The 18792-nt window shown below is 50.9% G+C and overlaps 1 protein-coding gene across 1 annotated transcript in view; it reads right to left on the bottom strand.

Annotated features, from left to right (window-relative positions):
* The window catches only part of OGN (osteoglycin), a 515507-nt gene that overhangs the window by 363987 nt on the left and 132728 nt on the right, over positions 1-18792 (bottom strand). Inside the window, exon 2 of the mRNA XM_040359589.1 lies at positions 18211-18301. Coding sequence (XP_040215523.1) covers positions 18211-18301 — 91 coding nt within the window. The remainder of the gene's footprint in view (positions 1-18210; positions 18302-18792) is intronic.

The following is an 18792-nucleotide window of genomic DNA, read 5'->3' on the forward strand; positions in this document are numbered from 1 at the left end:
TTTTTGCTGTCATCCATCCCACCAACACACGGGAGTTTGATATAAGTTTTGTCACTCCCGTGTGTATGGAACGCTTCATCACCAGCTTTGGGTTGGTGAGGGGCGTTGACCCTTGGAAGAAGTACAGGCTCATTCCCATCTCCAGGCAGGAGGAGGTTAAGAACATCACCATCCTGGTGAGGAATGAGTCGCTCCCTCCGGAGGACATTGCCACCTGGCTCGGGAGGTACGGGCAATTGCAAACCCCCCTGAGAAAGAACCTCGATGAGCGCTGGGTTTGGACCGGGGCTTGGTTGACCAGGATCCGGCTCAAGAGGGAGGGCAACAGTGTTGCCCACCTCCCTGGCAGCGCCTTCCTTGGCAGAGACCGGATCCTGGCCTTCTACCCGGGCCAGCCCCGCCGCTGCTTTAAGTGTGGCAGCCCGACCCACATGACTTCGGACTGTACGGTGGTCAGATGTAGCCGGTGCCTTGAGTTTGGCCACCAGTCCGACTCATGTGGGAAGATCTGTTGCAATCTTTGTGGTGAGATGGGGCACCCATTCAGTAGGTGCCCCAAAGCATATCGGGGTTCTTTCTCAGGGGGGGACCTCCCGGGCCGGGAGCGGCCGAAGCCCCCCCGGTGAGTGATGGCCAGGGGGTGGGGATCCTGGGGCCCCTAATGCCCCTCCGGAGGGACCAACAGGCCCACAGCCTCAAAGAAGGCGGAGCAGGCGTGGGCGAGGGGCTCCCCCCCGGGAGACACGGCTCAGTTGGCCAGGAGGCTCCCGATCCTCCGGAAGGCGAAGCCGGTGGGGAGGAGTTGGGGAGGCCTGGGGGTCCCGGGCTTGAGGGTCCGGGACCCCGGCTTTCCCCTCCTTTTGTTGCAGGGCCGATCCCCATCCCCCTTCCCCCTCCTAAACCTGTTCCATCTGCCCCCACGTGCAACCCACCCTCACCTTCCCCTCCTTGTACACCCCCTCGTCCCCCCCTCCCAAGTCCCGCCCCCTCCCCCTTCTTCTCCCAAGTCTGATCCCCTTCCTGTCCCCCCCCTGTCTCTGGCCCCCCTCCTGCCTCTCCCACCCCCCCCCCCTTCTGGACCCAAAGTCTCCTCTGGCCTTGTGGCCATGGAGACGGAAGCTGCTCGAGCCTCATCCAAGAGGGAAATCTCGAGCAGCGGGTCCGAGGAGGGGGGTGGCATAGTCACCTCGGAGAGATGGCAGGAGTGGGAGAAGGTGAGACGCAGGAAGAGGGGGAAGGCTGCAAAATCTGGGGGCAGGAAGTCCCCTGTGAAGGGTGGGGTTCCCCCAGGGGCACAAAGTGGGGTGTCCCTGGGGAACCCATTTGGTATCCTCTCCTCCTCCTCGGATTCCGAGGAGGAGGGAGTGTAAATATGTAAATATGTTTTGGTGTTTGTAGTATGAAGGAGAACGTGACCCTTTCAATCATTTTGATGGCGGTACCCTCTCCAGGCTTGCGACCATTAATGTCGCAAGTATTCGTTCTACAGGAGCTCGCTTTATGGCCTTTGATTTTCTCAGCCGTGTTGAAGCTGACATTTTGTTTTTGCAAGAGACCTGGCTGGCATCTGTGGCAGAGATGCATCTAGCAAAGAGGGAGTGGAGGTGTGGGCCCTCCCTCTGGTCTCTTGCGGCCGAGCCTTGTAGTGGAGTTGCAGTACTTTTTAAAACTGGTTCGGTGGCTTGCCGGCGAGTGATTGAAGTGAAGATTGGTAGATGTCTGGTGGTGGACGCCGTCGTGAGGGGGCAATTCCTCCGGCTCATTAATTTTTATGGGCCTCAAACTAAGAGGGAGAGGAAGAGCCTCCTTACGGCGGTTAAGCCTTATCTTTTTACATCCCAGCAGGTGATCTTTGGTGGTGACTTCAATATGATCACTAGGCCCAAAGACCGGGCAGGTGCTGCCAACCCTCTGGGATATGATAGTACTTTTTTGAATAGCGTAGTGAGGGAGGCCGGGTTGGTGGATGTGCACGTTCGTCACCTCCCCAACCTCACTGGTTTCACATTTGCCTGAGGTAATAGTAAGAGTAGATTAGATAGTTTTTTTTTAAAGGAGGACTCTGCTTGCTCGGCTCCAGAGCTGCAGTCGGTGGAGTTCTCCGATCACTGTATGGTATCTGTGGCCCTGAATGTCGCCGACACTCCTCAGAAAGGGAGGGGTTTGTGGCACCTGAATGGGTCGCTACTGGAGGATCCTGAGGTTAGAGAAGCCTATGAGGTTTTCTTCCTGGACCAGACCTCGCTCCTTGAGGGCAACTACTCCCGCCTTGAGTGGTGGGAAGTAGTTAAAAAGAGGTCTGGCGACTTTTTCCGGGAAATCTCTGGGTACAGGGAAGCTTCCAAGTACCAGGCCTACCAGAGACTACGCAGGCAGCTTGACCGCCTGATGTCCTCTGGGGGCTCTCGGGAACAGATATCCGGTCTGAAGGCGCAGATGAAGGAGTGTCAGTACGACCGTCTCGCCTCCCTGGTTTTTGAGAGGGATTATGCAAAATTTATCTCTCCTGATCCCTACAAGAGCTGTGGTGAGGCGGCGAGTTCGAAGGTCGTACACGGCCTGAAGGATGCCTCAGGATCTTTGGTCCGGTCCAGATCGGGGATCCTGGGTGTCGTCAGAGACCACTTTTCGGACCTCCTGAAGAAGCGGCCTCTAGACATGGAGAAAGTCAGGGTGTTCCTTGATGAGACCCCGCTGGAAGTGGGGTCTGACCTTCCTGACTCTCTGACAGAAGAGATCTCAGTAGCTGAAGTCGAGCAGGCTATCAGCTCTTTAGCTTCTAAAAAGTCGCCTGGGCCCGATGGGCTCACGGCCAAGTTCTACAAAACCTTTAAGAGCCTCTTGGCTCCTCATCTGAGGGACGTGTTTAGTGAATGTTTGGCCTATGGCCTGCTGCCTCCCTCAATGAGAAGGTCAGCTCTGATCCTTCTGTCAAAGGGGAAAGATCCGTCTGTGGTGGAGAATTGGCGTCCGATCGCCCTTCTTACCACAGACAGGAAGATACTGGCAAAGATCTTGTTTACACGTCTGTCTGCTTTGGCAGGCAGGATGCTGTCTCCCTCTCAGCACTGCACAATTCCTGGCCGGGGCACTTTTGGTGCCGTCCTGAACGTCCGGGAGGCTGTGGAAAGGTGCAGGGCTGATGGCAGCGAGCGGTATCTGCTTGCACTGGATTAGGCTAAGGCGTTTGATCTGGTGAACCATGAGTAACTTTGGCTGCTTCTGAGGAGATACGGTCTGCCTGATCAATTTGTTGATTGGCTACAGGTATTATATAGGGGAGCTGAGAGCTTCCCTCTTGTCAACGGTTGGGTGGGTCGGGCCTTTGCTGTAGACTCTGACGTCCGGCAGGGCTGCCCGTTGAGCCCCCTCCTGTACGTCTTTACGGTTGACCCCTTCGTAAGGAGGCTAGACTGCGAGCGTCTGGGGGGGTTCCGGTGGGACCCGTCGGAGGTCCGGTTTCGGCAGTGAGGGTCGTGGCCTACGCGGATGACGTCTCGGTGGTGGTATCTGGTCGTGAGGAGGCCCATTATGTGGAATCCCAGATCGGGTGCAACTCTGAGGCGTCAGGTTCGCTGGTCAATTGGGACAAGAGTGAAGTTTTCTGGATGGGGAAGGAGGGGGAGCAGTTCCACCTTCCGGACGTGTTCCCCACGCCCGTACCAGAGATTCGAGTACTTGGCATTCATTTCGGCCCGGGTGATTATCCCAAGCTAAATTGGGAGCGCAGGCTGGTGAGTGCCACTCGGAAGGTGAAGGCCTGGAGAGGTTGGAAACTTTCCCTGAGGGAAAGGGTATGCTTGGTCAAGACGTACTTATTGCCTGAGTTTCTCTTTGTGAGCTACGTGTGTCTTTTGCCAGCATCTCTCTATGCTCGGGTCTATGGTCTGTTCTTCCTGCTGTTGTGGGGAAACAGACTGAACCTGATCAAGAGGCAGGTCACATACCGCCAGCGAAGGCAAGGAGGGTTGGACATGGTCAACCCGGTGGTGTTCTTCATCATCGTTTTTGTAAAGTACAACTTGCAGTCCATCTTTGTGGACGCGCCTTCCTGGTGGGAATGTTCATGCAAGGACTGGCTCTTGCTGTTCTTGAAGGAGTGGGGGGAGGCCCGGCGATCTGAGGAGATCGCATGGGTATCTCCCGTCTTACGTCCCCCTGGCATTGAAGGTACTGAGGCAGTGGCGGATAACTGCCCTTGAGGTGGGCTCTCTGGGTCGGCGTGAGCTGTACCTGAGGGTCATGGCCTCGGACATTTTGAAGCCCCTGTCTTTAAGGGACTGTCCTGAGAGGGTCCTCACGGAGGGGTTAGCCCTCTTGAATTCTTCCAGAATTCCAAATAAATTTGGGGATCTTGCATGGAGGTCGTTCCATGGACGACTGTACGTCCGTGCAAATCTCAAATATCTAAACCTAGGGGACAGGGGCTGTCCCCGATGGGAATGTGGAGGGACATTGGAGACCATGGACCATTTTCTGGTCCAATGTCCCTTCAACATGGAGGTTCTTACGGGGGTAGGGGGTGCCATTGGCTACCCCCGTCTTCCGGCCCTGACCTATGCTGAGCGAGTGTATGGTGACTTCGGGGTCCGGAGGGGTTTCGAGTTATCGTCACTTTATTTAGTCAGCGTAGTTGTGCTTTACTACACTTGGCACGCTCGGTGTTTGGTGTCCACTAGGGACAAAATCCTGTCTGTGCATGAGGTGGTGGGTGACATCTTTCGGGTATTGGTGAAGGTGCGGGATCTGCAGAGGGGTAGGGTCGGGCCTGAGAGGAGCGCCCATTTATGGAGGGGGTTCCTCTTCCAGCCCCCTTAGGCCATGACCCTGCCCCTCTCCATGGGTAGGGGCAACTTTCCTTTATCATCCCCCTTAGATTTTGTTTATAGTTTATTTTTGAAATAAGGCTACAGAAATATCTGATTATCATGTTCTCGCTCATACGGGAGTTGTAGGTATTTGTTGTTATGTTGGTGAGGTGTGTTGTGGGTTGGCGATGATCTGGACAGTAGTGGTTTCTATGGACTTTAATATTTCCCTACTGTACCAGTGAGCCGTTTTAAGTTGGTTTGTTCTTTTTATTGGCAATGATCTGGACAAGCTTTTTTTTTTTTTGATGGACTATAAAGACTTTTTCTTGTACCAGTGAGCCTGTTGTAAATACCCGTTTTAATGTTGTTGTGTTTTTTTTTTTTCAGTTATTTTCTTGGAGGGTGGAGGGATGATATTATGTTTGTTGTTTGTTTTATGTTACTTTGTTTATTTTGTCTATTGTTTAAATTTTTGGTCGAAGTTTAAATAAAAAAATCTCCAGACCAAACCGGTTCCAGCTCCTCCTACTTTGTTCATTTCACTTCCTGCTGGAGCAGTGAGAAGACCTGTTTCCTGAGCTCCTGTGTTCCAGAGATCCAGCCCCCAGGACCAGCCTCCAACCCCAGCCCCGGCCCCAGCCCCCAGCCCCTGGCCCTGGAAGAGGGGAGGGATGGCCTCCCTCAGCCCAGGAGAGGGACCTGCCTCCGGCCTTCGGAAGAACCAGCAGCACCTGCCCTCCAGCCAGAGCACCACCACCATCAGCAGGGAGGACTGTCTCTTCCTAGGGACCCAGGAAGGACTTTCTGATTGGACCGCTCCCCAACCAGGTGAGACGGAGGCAAAAGCTAGGAAGAGGCGGGATAAGATCAAATCCCTGCTGGTGAGGATATCCCAGGCCTGCGTGGAAAAAACTCTCGCAGGCCTGAGGAGCAAGAGGCACAGGTGCTCCAATAGCAAGAGGTCGAAGTACAGGGGGTCCATCAACACCCTGAGGCTAGAGGTGAAGGAGATATGGGGGTATTTGGAAGGTTTTTTTGAATGTGGGGCTGGAGAGGTGAGCTTCCTAGAAGAGCTCGGGAAGACCCTCCAGCAGGCAAGCAAGGAAGGAAGCCAGGCGGTGAGGAGGAGCGGGCGGTCAAGGTCCCAACCCTCCCAGAAGCTGGGGAAGCCAGAGGAGCCTGGGACTAGTGTGGAGGGGGGTGTAAGCTCCGGTGGTGTGGGGCCCAGTAAGACCATAAAACCTGGGGAGGGCCCCCGGGAGTCGGGCTCCCAGTCCATGGAAGGGACTGGGGGTGTGGCTAACCTCGAGGGGCCCAATGATCCAGGAGGTCGCCGGGCCAAAGCACCACTGGGGGGAACCCCCCAGCGTTTGCAGGTCATCCTGCCCAGGCTACCAGGTGACCATGCTGCGGTAACCCCCCGCCATGTAGAGACCCCCATGACCCACCAACAAGCAGTGGAGCTTGCTCCTGCTACTATTAAACAACAAGGAGAGGGGTTGAAGCATGGTGGGAGTGTGCAAGTAAGACCAAAATCAGGGAACACCATACAATGCAGCATGGTCAAGATGGTGCCAGCTGAGGGAGGGGGAGTGGCTAAGGCCACATTCCCCTGTAGAGACCAGCCCCTTTTCAGGGAAGGGGGATGTGGCCAGCCTCCATCCAGCACTCTGGGACCGGAAGGGCCCCCCCCCCCCCCCCGCGAACCGGAAGTGACCCCCGCGGCCGGAAGTGACTTCCAGTGAATTTTCGGCTGGTATCACCAGCACGGGAGTGGACCTGGGGGGTGATGGGCCGGGGGTGCAGGGGTGCCCAGTCCCGGTTATTGCAAGAAGCACCTCTAGGCACCCCCGGCACGACGGTATGGAGGGTAAGCTGCCTACCCCCCAGGTCCCTATGGACACCAGCCCTGAAGGGCTTCCAGCGGCACAGGCGGGGTGGGGGGATTGTCAGGTGGGGCCCCTCCCGGTGGACAGTGCTGCATATGATTTTATCCGTCAGCTGGAGGGGTCCCAGGGGGGCATCCCCCCAGAGACAAGTGTGCGGGTTGAGTCCCAAGGGGCTGGTGAGGTCGCAGAGGGGTCTGGGTGGGGGAGTTTGGTGGGGGAGGTACCCCCCTCTGCTGTGGCCCCAGGGGGGGAGGAGCCTGTAGTCAGGCCAAGGGTGGTGGGTCAGGGTGGTCAGGGTAGTTCAGCGGGGGTGGGTGCAACACCACCGGCAGTGAATTTCCGCGCCCCCCCTGCTGACCAGGAGAGGACGCAGGGGTCGGCGTGGACGAGGGGTACAGGTGGTCCAGAGAGGAGGCGTAGGAATGTTATCCAGCTTCGGTACGAGGGTCCGGACCCCTGCCCCGTCCGAGGTGAGGTGGTGGGCCTGGTTCTCTCCTTGGGTTTTGGGGTGGGTGACCTTTTTGCTGTCATCCATCCCACCAACACACGGGAGTTTGATATAAGTTTTGTCACTCCCGTGTGTATGGAACGCTTCATCACCAGCTTTGGGTTGGTGAGGGGCGTTGACCCTTGGAAGAGGTACAGGCTCATTCCCATCTTCAGGCAGGAGGAGGTTAAGAACATCACCATCCTGGTGAGGAATGAGTCGCTCCCTCCGGAGGACATTGCCACCTGGCTTGGGAGGTACGGGCAGTTGCAGACCCCCCTGAGGAAGAACCTTGCTGAGCACGGGGTCTGGACCGGGGCTTGGTTGACCCGCGCCTTCCTGGTGGGAATGTTCATGCAAGGACTGGCTCTTGCTGTTCTTGAGGGAGTGGGGGGAGGGGGGGAGGCCAGGCGATCTGAGGAGATCGCATGGGTATCTCCCGTCTTACGTCCCCCTGGCATTGAAGGTACTGAGGCAGTGGCCGATAACTGCCCTTGAAGTGGGCTCTCTGGGTCGGCGTGAGCTGTACCCGAGGGTCATGGCCTCAGACATTTTGAAGCCCCTGTCTGTAAGGGACTGTCCTAAGAGGGTCCTCACGGAGGGGTTAGCCCTCTTGAATTCTTCCAGAATTCCAAATAAATTTTGGGATCTTGCATGGAGGTCGTTCCATGGACGACTGTACGTCCGTGCAAATCTCAAGTATCTGAACCTAGGGGACAGGGGCTGTCCCCGAAGGGAATGTGGAGGGACATTGGAGACCATGGACCATATTCTAGTCCAATGTCCCTTCAACGTGGAGGTTCTTACGGGGGTAGGGGGTGCCATTGGCTACCCCCGCCTTCCGGCCCTGACCTATGCTGAGCGAGTGTATGGTGACTTCGGGGTCCGCAGGGGTTTTGAGTTATCGTCACTTTATTTAGTCAGCGTAGTTGTGCTTTACTACACTTGGCACACTCGGTGTTTGGTGTCCACTAGGGACAAAATCCTGTCTGTGCATGAGGTGGTGGGTGACATCTTTCGGGAATTGGTGAAGGTGCGGGATCTGGATAGGGGTAGGGTCGGGCCTGAGAGGAGCGCCCATTTATGGAGGGGGTTCCTCTTCCAGCCCCCTTAGGCCATGCCCCTGCCCCTCTCCATGGGTAGGGGCAACTTTTCTTTCTCACCCCCCTTAGATTTTGTTTATAGCTTATTTTTGAATAAGGCTACAGACATGTCTGATTATCATGTTCTCGCTCATACGTGAGTTGTAGGTATTTGTTGTTATGGTGGTGGGGTGTGTTGTGGGTTGGCAAGGATCTGGACAGTAGTGGTTTCTATGGACTTTAATATTTCCCTACTGTACCAGTGAGCCGTTTTAAGTTGTTTTTTTTTTTTTTTTTTTTATTGGCAATGATCTGGACAAGTTTTTTTTTTGATGGACTATAAAGACTTTTTCTTGTACCCGTGAGCCTGTTGTAAATACCCGTTCTAATGTTGTTGTGTGTTTTTTTTTTGCGGTTATTTTTTTGGAGGGTGGAGGTCGGTGGTATGATGGTTCTATGGTTGTTGTTTGTTTTATGTTACTTTGTTTATTTTGTCTATTGTTTACATTTTTGGTCGACGTTTTAATAAAAAATCTCCAGACCAAATAAAAAAAAACGTGGATTGCACTCCAGGTGCATACCAGGCTCTTAGGCTTGGTCTGGAACATAAGGGGTTAAACCCGCGCCAAAAACCAGCGTGGGGTTCCCCCCAGATCCAGACCAAGCCCTTATCCCAAGCACGCAGTCTGGCCGGACAGGAATGGGGGTGGGGACGAGCGAGCGCCCCCCCCCCTCCTGAGCCGTACCAGACCGCATGCCCTCAACATGGGGGAGTGTGTGCTTTGGGGGAGGGGGGAACTGCCCCCCTACCCCAAAGCACTTTTGTCCCCATGTCGATAGAGACAAGAGCCTCTTCCTGACAACCCTAGCCGTTGGTTGTCGGGGTATGCGGGCGGGGGCTTATCGGAATCTGGGAGCCCCCTTTAATAAGGGGGCCCCAGATGCCGGCCCCCCACCCTATGTAAATGAGTATGGGGTACATCGTACCCCTACCCATTCACCTGGGGGAAAAATGTAAAGTAAAAAAAACACACCACACAGATTTTTAAAATAATTTATTAGTCAGCTCTGGAGCCCCCACCTTTCTTCTTTAAGCTCTTTCACAAGGGGGGTGTCTTCTCTCCCGGTCTTCTCTCTTCCGCCGGGGCCCTGGCCTTCGCCGATTTCTGCCGGGGGAGGGCGCCATCCCTCGGTTTTCTCCGGTGCCCCCCAACCCCTTTGAGCTCTTTTACATTGGGGGGGGGAACCAGGCTTCGCCGATTTCTGCCGGGGGAGGGCGCCTTCCCCCGGTCTTTCCGGTGCCTTCCGCTGGGGCCCCGGTCTTCTTCCTCGTTTTCTGCCAGGGGTGCGCCAACTCCCCAGGTCTTTTCTCTGCTGTCTTGTCGTTCCCTCTTCTGCCTGTCTCCTCTGTGGAGCCCAGGGCTTTCTTTCCGTTTTCTTCTCTGTTCCCTCTTCTGCCTGTCTCCTCCTAGGGGGCAGGGCTTTCTTCTCTGTTCCCTCTTCTGCCTGTCTCCTCCGGGGGACAGGGCTTCTCTCGGTGCCTTCTTCTCTTGCATTCGATGTTGACACGACAAGCTCTGCCGCTGTTATGGCATCTGAGCGGACCGCGTCAACTTATATAGGCATAGGGCGTGGTCACCGGGTGATGTCATGTCATGCCCCGGGAATGTGATGTCACAGAGGTTGGGGTCGCAGGGTGGCATCACCCGGTGACCACGCCCTATGCCTATATAAGTCGATGCGCACCACTCAGACGGCATTAGAGCCGGAGACCTCGTCGTGAAGAAGAAGAAGAAGGAAGAAGGCACCGAGCGAAGCCCTGTCCCCCCGGAGGAGACAGGCAGAAGAGGGAACATTGAAGAAAGCCCTGCCCCCCCGGAGGAGACAGGCAGAAGAGGGAACAGAGAAGAAAGCGGAAAGAAAGCCCTGGGCTCCACGGAGGAGACAGGCAGAAGAGGGAATGACAAGACAGCAGAGAAAAGACCGGGGGAGTTGGCGCACCCCCGGCAGAAAACGAGGAAGAAGACCGGGGCCCCGGCGGAAGGCCCCCGGAAAGACCGGGGGAAGGCGTCCTCCCCCGGCAGAAATCGGCAAAGCCCCCCCTAATGTAAAAGAGCTTAAAGGGGTTGGGGGGGCCCCGGCAGAAGGCACCGGAGAAGACTGAGGGATGGCGCCCTCCCCCGGCAGAAATCGGCGAAGGCCAGGGCCCCGGCGGAAGAGAGAAGACCGGGAGAGAAGACACCCCCCTTGTGAAAGAGCTTAAAGAAGAAAGGGGGGCCCCGGAGCTGACTAATAAATTATTTTAAAAATCTGTGTGGTGTGTTTTTTTTCTTTACATTTCCCCCCCAGGTGAATGGGTAGGGGTACGATGTACCCTTATTAAAGGGGGCTCGCAGATTCCGATAACCCCCCCGCCTGCATACCCCGACAACCAACGGCAAGGGTTGTTGGGAAGAGGCTCTTGTCCCTATCGACATGGGGACAAGAGTGCTTTGGGGTGAGGGGGCAGTGCCCCCCTCCCCCAAAGCACACACTCCCCCATGTTGAGGGCATGCGGTCTGGTGCGGCTCAGGAGGGGGGGCGCTCGCTCATCCCCACCCCCATTCCCGTCCGGCCAGACTGCATGCTTGGGATAAGGGCTTGGTCTGGATCTGGGGGGTACCCCACGCTGGTTTTCGGAGCGGGTTTAACCCCTTACGTTCCAGACCAAGCCTAAGAGCCTGGTATGCACCTGGAGGGAAACTCGCGCCGGTTTTTGCTTTGAAATTTGGCGCGGAGTTCCCCTTCATGGTCAGCGCAAGCTGAAAACAGGTCAGCCTTTCACGAGCCCCGACTCTAGCCGTGCAAAGGCTGCTACGCTGCTTGGTATTTACCAAGAATTTCCCTGCATAGTGAGTCGGCGTGCGTGAAAGGACGTATTTGCCCCACACGCATGCGCAGTATACAAATAAACCTCCCGGAGGTTTATTCCTACTTGCGGCGCACGGCGCTCGATTTCACTAAAAACACTTTCACTTTCAATTCGGCCCGGGTAACTTAAAAAAACACATGTCACTACACCTCCCCACTTCACCTCACATCTCCCCCTAATAAACTCCCGCCCAAACCCCGTCTATTTACATTTCTAAATGCCGTACGCCAGATCTATACAGGCGCACCATGCGCCCTCTCCTGGACGTACTAGGCATTATAGTAAATAAGGAAATACACTGCACTGGCAGCGTATTTCTTTAGTAAATGTCAAAACGGCTGCTACGCCTGGCTTTGCTCCATGTGTCATGGAGCAAAGGCTTGGTAAATCAGCCCCTGTGTATCTATCCCTCTCTCTCTCTCTAACTGACTGTCTGACTTGTCTTTAACAAAGCCGGAACACACTACATGAGGCCGCCTTGCAGGCAGCCTTATATAATGTGGGGGGTGTACTAAACCCCCTGAGCCATAATTGGCCAAAGCCACCCTGGCTTTGGCCAATTATTGTTCTTCGTTTTTTGCGATTGGCCAAGCATGCAGGGTCATGGTGCATGCTTGACCAATCATCAGCGTGCAACGCCGCAGTGAATTATGGGCCGACACGCGCGTCACTCGAATTTGGTGCGAACGACCCGTTTTGTTCGAAATACGTTGAACGTACGAACAGACGATGTTCGAGTCGAACATACGTTCGAGTCGAACACAAAGCTCATCCCTACTCGTGATGTCTGCATCATGGGGTCGGACAGTCATGCCTGATTCCCATGTTACTCACCAACCAGCCAGCTGTCCCGGTACATGTTCTGTTCAAATTCTGTTGGGATGGTGCTTTGACGGTATATGTAGCTGTAGCTGGGCATCGACTATCACCTGTACGTTGATGGAATGCCAGTGCTTCCGATTGCGGTATATGTGCTCTGTGGCACAGGGGGGGGGGGCCGTAGTGCCACATGGGTGCAATCAATGGCCCCCACGGTGCGTGGGAATCCTGCAATTCTGACAAAATCCGCCATTGCCTTGTGGGTCGGTCTGATAATGTGGTGGGACATGCGTCTGAGGATTGCGGGGACAACCTGGTGCACACATCTGCTCATACTGGTTTGTGACATCCCAGCCACAACTCCACTTGTATGCTGAAAAGATCCACTGGCGAGGAAATGCAGTGTTGCCAGTACCTTGACCAGTGGCTGCACTGCATGTGAGCAGTGTGTCTGGCTGGTGATGTCATCATGCAGGGTTGTGGCTAATTCCAGGATGGCATCAGTGTTGAATCTGAAGATGCGATACACCTCCGAATCCCCCATGCCAAAGACGTTCATACGCGTTCGGTATATCCTCTCCTGTGCCTGGGCACACACTAGTAGTGCTATGACCATGCCTGCCCCTGGCATGTTGGCATACGGATGTGTTGTCCTGCAAGTGTGGTTGCTCAGCTCGTCAGTAACGGTGCTGCTGAATCTGCTCTCCAGCTGACCTGCACACGTCTGGTGCAAAGTTCCCCCTGCTTTATGAGGGGTAACTTTAGGCCGGACGTACAGCTTACGCGCACCGCGCGTAGCCTGCGTCGGGCGTACGTACGTTCGGGAATCGGCGTATCTCCCTCATTTGCATATTTGAATACAAAATCAATGTGAGCACCAGATGCGCCCAGCGTAAATATGCGCCCACGCTACGCCGGCGTAGAAAAGTTACGTCGGTCGGAAGAAGCCTATTTTCAGGCGTATCTGGTTCTGTGGGTATGGCGCATAGATACGCCGGCGTATATATAAACTTACGCCGCGCATCTTGAGATACGCCGGCGGAACTTCTTTGAGAATCTGGGCGATAATATATATTTCTATTTTATTCTGTTCTATTGTTTTTCTATTCTATTCTTTTCTATTCAAATTCAAAATAATTCTATATGAAATTCGAATTTCAAGAGATGGTTTTATATATATAAATAAATAAATAAATAATAAAAAAAAAATATATATATATAGATATATATACACACATATATATATATACACATACATACATACATACATACATACATACATACATACATACATATATATATATATAACCATGTTCCGAAATTCGAATTTCATATAGAAAAGATTTGAATAGAAAATAATAAAAAAGAATAGTATAGAAAAACAATAGAATAGAACAGAAAAAATATAATCTATATATATATAACCATCGAAACTAAAATTTTGTATATAATGAATTTGAATTAAAATAGAAAAGATTAAAATAGAATATAAAATAATAAAAAAGAATAGACTAGAAAAACAATAGAACCGAATAGAATAAAATGTAATATATATTATATTTTATTCTATTATTCTTTTCTAGAATAGGGGTTCCCCTTAAAATCCATACGAGACCCAAGGGCCTGTATGCTCTTGGAGGGGAAACCCATTTATTGAAAATTTGGCGTGGGGTTTCCCCTCAAGATTTATACCAAACACAGTGCCTGGCATTGGCGGGGATCCAAGTCGGATCCCCAGAGTTCATTGAAAGTCGGACCTATGTTGGCTTCAAGTCGCAGGGCAATCCAAAGTAGGACGGCTGTCGTGTCACACCAGTGTGAACCCAGCCTTAATACGGAATCCGACTTCAGAAAAAAAGTAGTCCGCGGACCGTTTTCATCGTACATGTCTGGCCGTGTGTACAAGGCCTCACAGTGTTCGCACAAATTTTTCACCTTTTCGCAAGTTCTGGTACGAACCGAACTTGTATTCAGCTCGCCCCTACCCAATAGCCAATGGCACATGATTATGGTTGGTACCATAATATTAATGCCTCAAATGCAAAACAGTGTATAGAATAAAAAGATTCAAAACATTAGTAATAGTATTTTCTATGTAGAAATGTGCTCAGCTCCATAGTGGTATGCCCTGCTACCTTCAAAGATTCATACCATGGGTTTGAATTCCACCAATGGTATCACCTCCTGAAAACGTACATTGTACTCAGCAGCATAATTAGCGAATGCACATCAGTTTGGTTTATTCCATCATTTTAACTCTTCAAATTATTGTTATTGAATAACATTATGGTGTTGAATTCCAAAAATCCAGCTATTCAAAAATCAAGGGAAAAAAATTGCGTAAGGTCCCCCCCCCCCAGAGCATACCAGGCCCTTTGGATCTGGACTTTAAGGGGAACTCCATGCCAAAATGTAAAAAAAATGACATTGTGTCCTATCCACCATCTCTTTATTCAATATATGGTCATTAATTTGGGAACTTGTTGCAGGTGCCGCTTCTCCCGTCCTCTCCTGCCCTCTGGCAGGCGTCACCGATGTGGCTTCTTGTAAGCCCACAGGGTCGGGCTCCTTCCCTTTGTATGGGGGGTGGTGGGCGATGACACGATCCTCCGGATTTCTCCACGGTTTCCTGACATTCCTGGCCATGCAACCGTCTACTCCATTTTTAAGCGGTAACTATATCGCCATGCCATACTTTTATTGTAATGTATGATTATATGTTTTGAATATTGAAGTTATTTTATATGTCTCTTATAGTCAACGATCCCCCTGAAGATAACCACTCTATGGTCGAAATGCGTCTGGGATTTACACCTACATATATTTGCTATGCAATCTTGTTTTACATTGTGCATGTATGGTAATATTGGAATATGCAGGATTTTATCTGGCCAGACCATTTTACATGTTTTATTTATTGTAACTTAATTGTGACATTCGACAATCCTCAAATAAGTTTTATACTATTATTCGATAAACAATTCCTTCGATCACATTCATATTGCTGTCCAAACCCCCACTGGGGAAAACCGTTCATTTTTCATTTATACCGGGGTTCGCAACACCTACATCTCTCCTATGTGTGTTTCTCTTTTTCATATAATATTGGGGGCTAAACACCTCACCACACATGAAAGATAAGACAGGAGTTTTGTGTTGTTCTTCCAGTCCCTATGATCCCTGCATATTCTAAAAATAAGTTTAACTATAATAATACAATTGAATTGGTGATCTATGCTAGTCTCAATAGGCCACACACCATTCAATTTGGGAATCAGATTGCACACATATCTTTTCCCTTCCCTATGCATTAGGACCAATTTAAATAATTGGATTCCTTTTCTGCAGTATCCTCCACATTAATACTCGTTGGAGATCCTTTATATGCAGAGATTGGGGATTTCAGGACCAACGCATGGTTTCTGCATAAATTATAAGATTAATATAATACCATTTGTTATCATTTAACCCACTAAGATTTTTTGGTATAACTAGTATGTACCACTATCATGGTTCATTCTATTACATTATGCCTTTATTACAGTCTATTAACCGTTGGATCATGGCATATCTGTGCTGCCCCTGTCCCCCCCTGGGGGGTCGGACTCTGGTCCTTTTGTGCTTCACGGCAGGGTGGGGGGTGTGGAATTTTTCCGCTTTCCCCGCTATGCCCCGGTTGGCGGAGGGGCGCTCCTGTCCTGCCCGCCGACCAGAGCTTCACCCTGCCGTTGGCATCCTGCAACCATCATGGTTACAGCCTCCTAATTTTTTTTTTAGGTCTTTCACTACTAATTTTTTCACTCATGATTCAAGTATCATCATCATTTATTTTACATTGACCTACCATACTTATAACCCTAGGACACCTTGATGCGTATACATTTATAGATAAGATTGCAGCTTGTCCATATATCTAATACATATAATGTATTTAGTACTCTTGCAACACAGCTAAGAGCTAACTTACCCTATCTCTTTATTCAATATACGGTCATTAATTTGGGAACTTGTTGCAGGTGCCGCTTCTCCCGTCTTCTCCTGCCCTCTGGCGGGCGTCACCAGTTTAGCTTCTTGTAAGCCCACAGGGTCGGGCTCCTTCCCCTTGTATGGGGGGTGGTGGGCGATGTTTTGAATATTGAAGTTATTTTATATGTCTCTTAGAGTCAACGATCCCCCTGAAGATGACCACTCTATGGTCGAAACGCGTTGGGGATTTACACCTACATATATTTGCTATGCAATCTTGTTTTACATTGTGCATGTATGGTAATATTGGAATATGCAGGATTTTATCTGGCCAGACCGTTTTACATGTTTTATTTATTTTAACTTAATTGTGACATTCAACAATCCTCAAATAAGTAAACATGTTTTATACTATTATTCGATAACCAATTCTTCGATCACATTTATATTGCTGTCCAAAGCCCCACTGGGGAAAACCGTTCTTTTTTCATTTATACTGGGGTTCGCAGCACCTACATCTCTCCTATGTGTGTTTCTCTTTTTCAAAATCCATACCAGGCCCTTCAGGTCTGGTATGGATTTTAAGGGGAACCCTGTGCCAAAATTTAAAAAACAATGGCGTGGGGGTCCTCCCAAAATCCATATCAGACCCTTATCCGAGCATGCAACCTGGCAGGTCACAGGAAAAGAGGGGGGCGAAAGAGCGCACCCCCCTCCTGAACCATACCAAGCCACATGCCCTCAACATAAGGGGGGGTGCTTTGGGGTCCCCCCAAAGCACCTTGTCCCCATGTTGATGGGGACAAGGGCCTCATCCTCACAACCCTTGCCGGGTGGTTGTGGCGGTCTGCGGGGGGGTTATCGGAATCTGGAAACCCCCTTTAACAAGGGGGGTCCCAGATCCCAGCCCCCCTATGTGAATTGGTAAGGGGTACATTGTACCTCTACCATTTCACCCCCAAAAAATGTGACAAAAGACAAATAGAGATGTTTTGACAATTCCTTTATTAAAAATGTCGCCTTCTTCTTTCCCCCGCTTCTGCCTCCATCTTCCTACGGTCTTCCTTTGGTTTTCCCCTTCTTCCTCCAGCTTCTTCTTTCCCCCGCTTCTGTCTCCATCTTCCTCCTGCTTGTTCTTCCCCCGATCCATCCTCTGGTCTTTCTCCTCCTCCACTCTCGCTGAACATGAAAACAAACCTCCTCCGACGCTGCAGCCAGCCGATCTGTCTGGTTCTATAGCGCACATTATATAACTACGGGGCATGGCCACCGACGTCTATTGTCTTTTGTCACATTTCACTGCTTTTTTGAGTGAAATAGGAGAGGTACAATGTACCCCTTACCAATTTACATAGGGGGGCCGGGATCAAGGGGCCCCCTTGTTAAAGGGGCTTCCAGATTCTGATAAGCCCACCCCCGCAGACCCCCACATCCACCGTGCAAGGGTTGTGGGGAGAATATATGGGGATGTCTCTTTGCTGGATTGGACCATCTATTTACTATATGGGGATGTCTCTTTTCTGGATTGGGCTGTCTATTTGCTATATTGGGACATATCTTTGCTGGATTGGGCTATTTCTTTGCTGAATTTGGATGCCTCTTTGCTAAATATATGGTGATATCTCTTTGCTGGATAGGGCTGTCTCTTTGCTGGATTGGGCTGTCTCTTTGCTCTATTGGGACATCTCTTTGCTGGATTGGGCTGTCTATTTCCTGGATTAGGATGTATTTTTGCTGAATATATGGGGATGTCTCTTTGCTGAATATATGAGGAAGCCTCTTTGCTGGATTGGGGTGTCTCTTTGCTGAATATATGGGTCTGTCTCTTTACTGCATTGAACCATCTTTGCTGAATATATGGAGATGTCTCTTTGCTGGATTGGGCCATCCCTTTACTGAAATTATGGGGATGTCCCTTTGCTGAATGACTTAGAATACAGTTTTCATTTTCATATATTAAGTTGTAAGAGTTTTCAAATAATAGTTTGTACACTGAAGGACTTGTTGGATTGCCAGTGGGTGGATTTGGTGGGATGGCCAGTGGGTGTGCCCTGGGGAATGTTGGTGGTCAGGCATGGGTGGGGGGGCAGCCCTAAAGCTGTGTAAGGGGCCCCAAAATTTCTGATGGCTGTCCTGCTTTTAATAAACATTAGTGAACAAAAAGCATACAGGAACATATTTTATCTTTATTAATAGTACTACTTTTATATAATAATTTATGTATAGGAAGAAATTAAGAAGCTACCTTTAACTTCTGTAACATCTGTGGAATCAGTGACACCTTTTTTTTCTTCGTTGCGTTTAAATCTTCTCTTTGAAATTATAAGTCCATTTTTCTGTAAAAGCAACACAAATATGCATTGTTAGACTGACCAAACCAATGAAAACACAGTTTAACCTATGATTACCTAGTTTATGACAGCCAGAGATACTGACACTCAAACCCTAAATTAAAAAATAAGTTCACCTTCAGGAGCATGTTACATATTCTACCTGTTTTTTAGAGTGGAACAAGTAACATGTGCCCCCCCCCCCCTGGATTCAGGGATTGGCAAGGTGTCCGCCTTAGGCATGCGCACAGGTTTTGCACAGCTCTGCGTTATACAACAGAGGAGGGGGCGGGTTATCCACAGCCGCTCATTGCATACTGGCATAGCACACACGGTGAATCTGCACCCTGTACATAGCACACATCTGGAATCTGCACCCTGTACATAGCACACGTCTGGAATCTGCACCCTGTACATAGCACACGCCTGGAATAAAGTCTGCAGTTTCCCCTTTAAAAATAAGTACTTGTGAGTTAGGGCTAAGCCCCTCCACTTCA

This window comes from Rana temporaria, chromosome 7, assembly GCF_905171775.1.
Source record: "Rana temporaria chromosome 7, aRanTem1.1, whole genome shotgun sequence".
In the NCBI taxonomy this organism is placed as follows: Eukaryota; Metazoa; Chordata; class Amphibia; order Anura; family Ranidae; genus Rana; species Rana temporaria.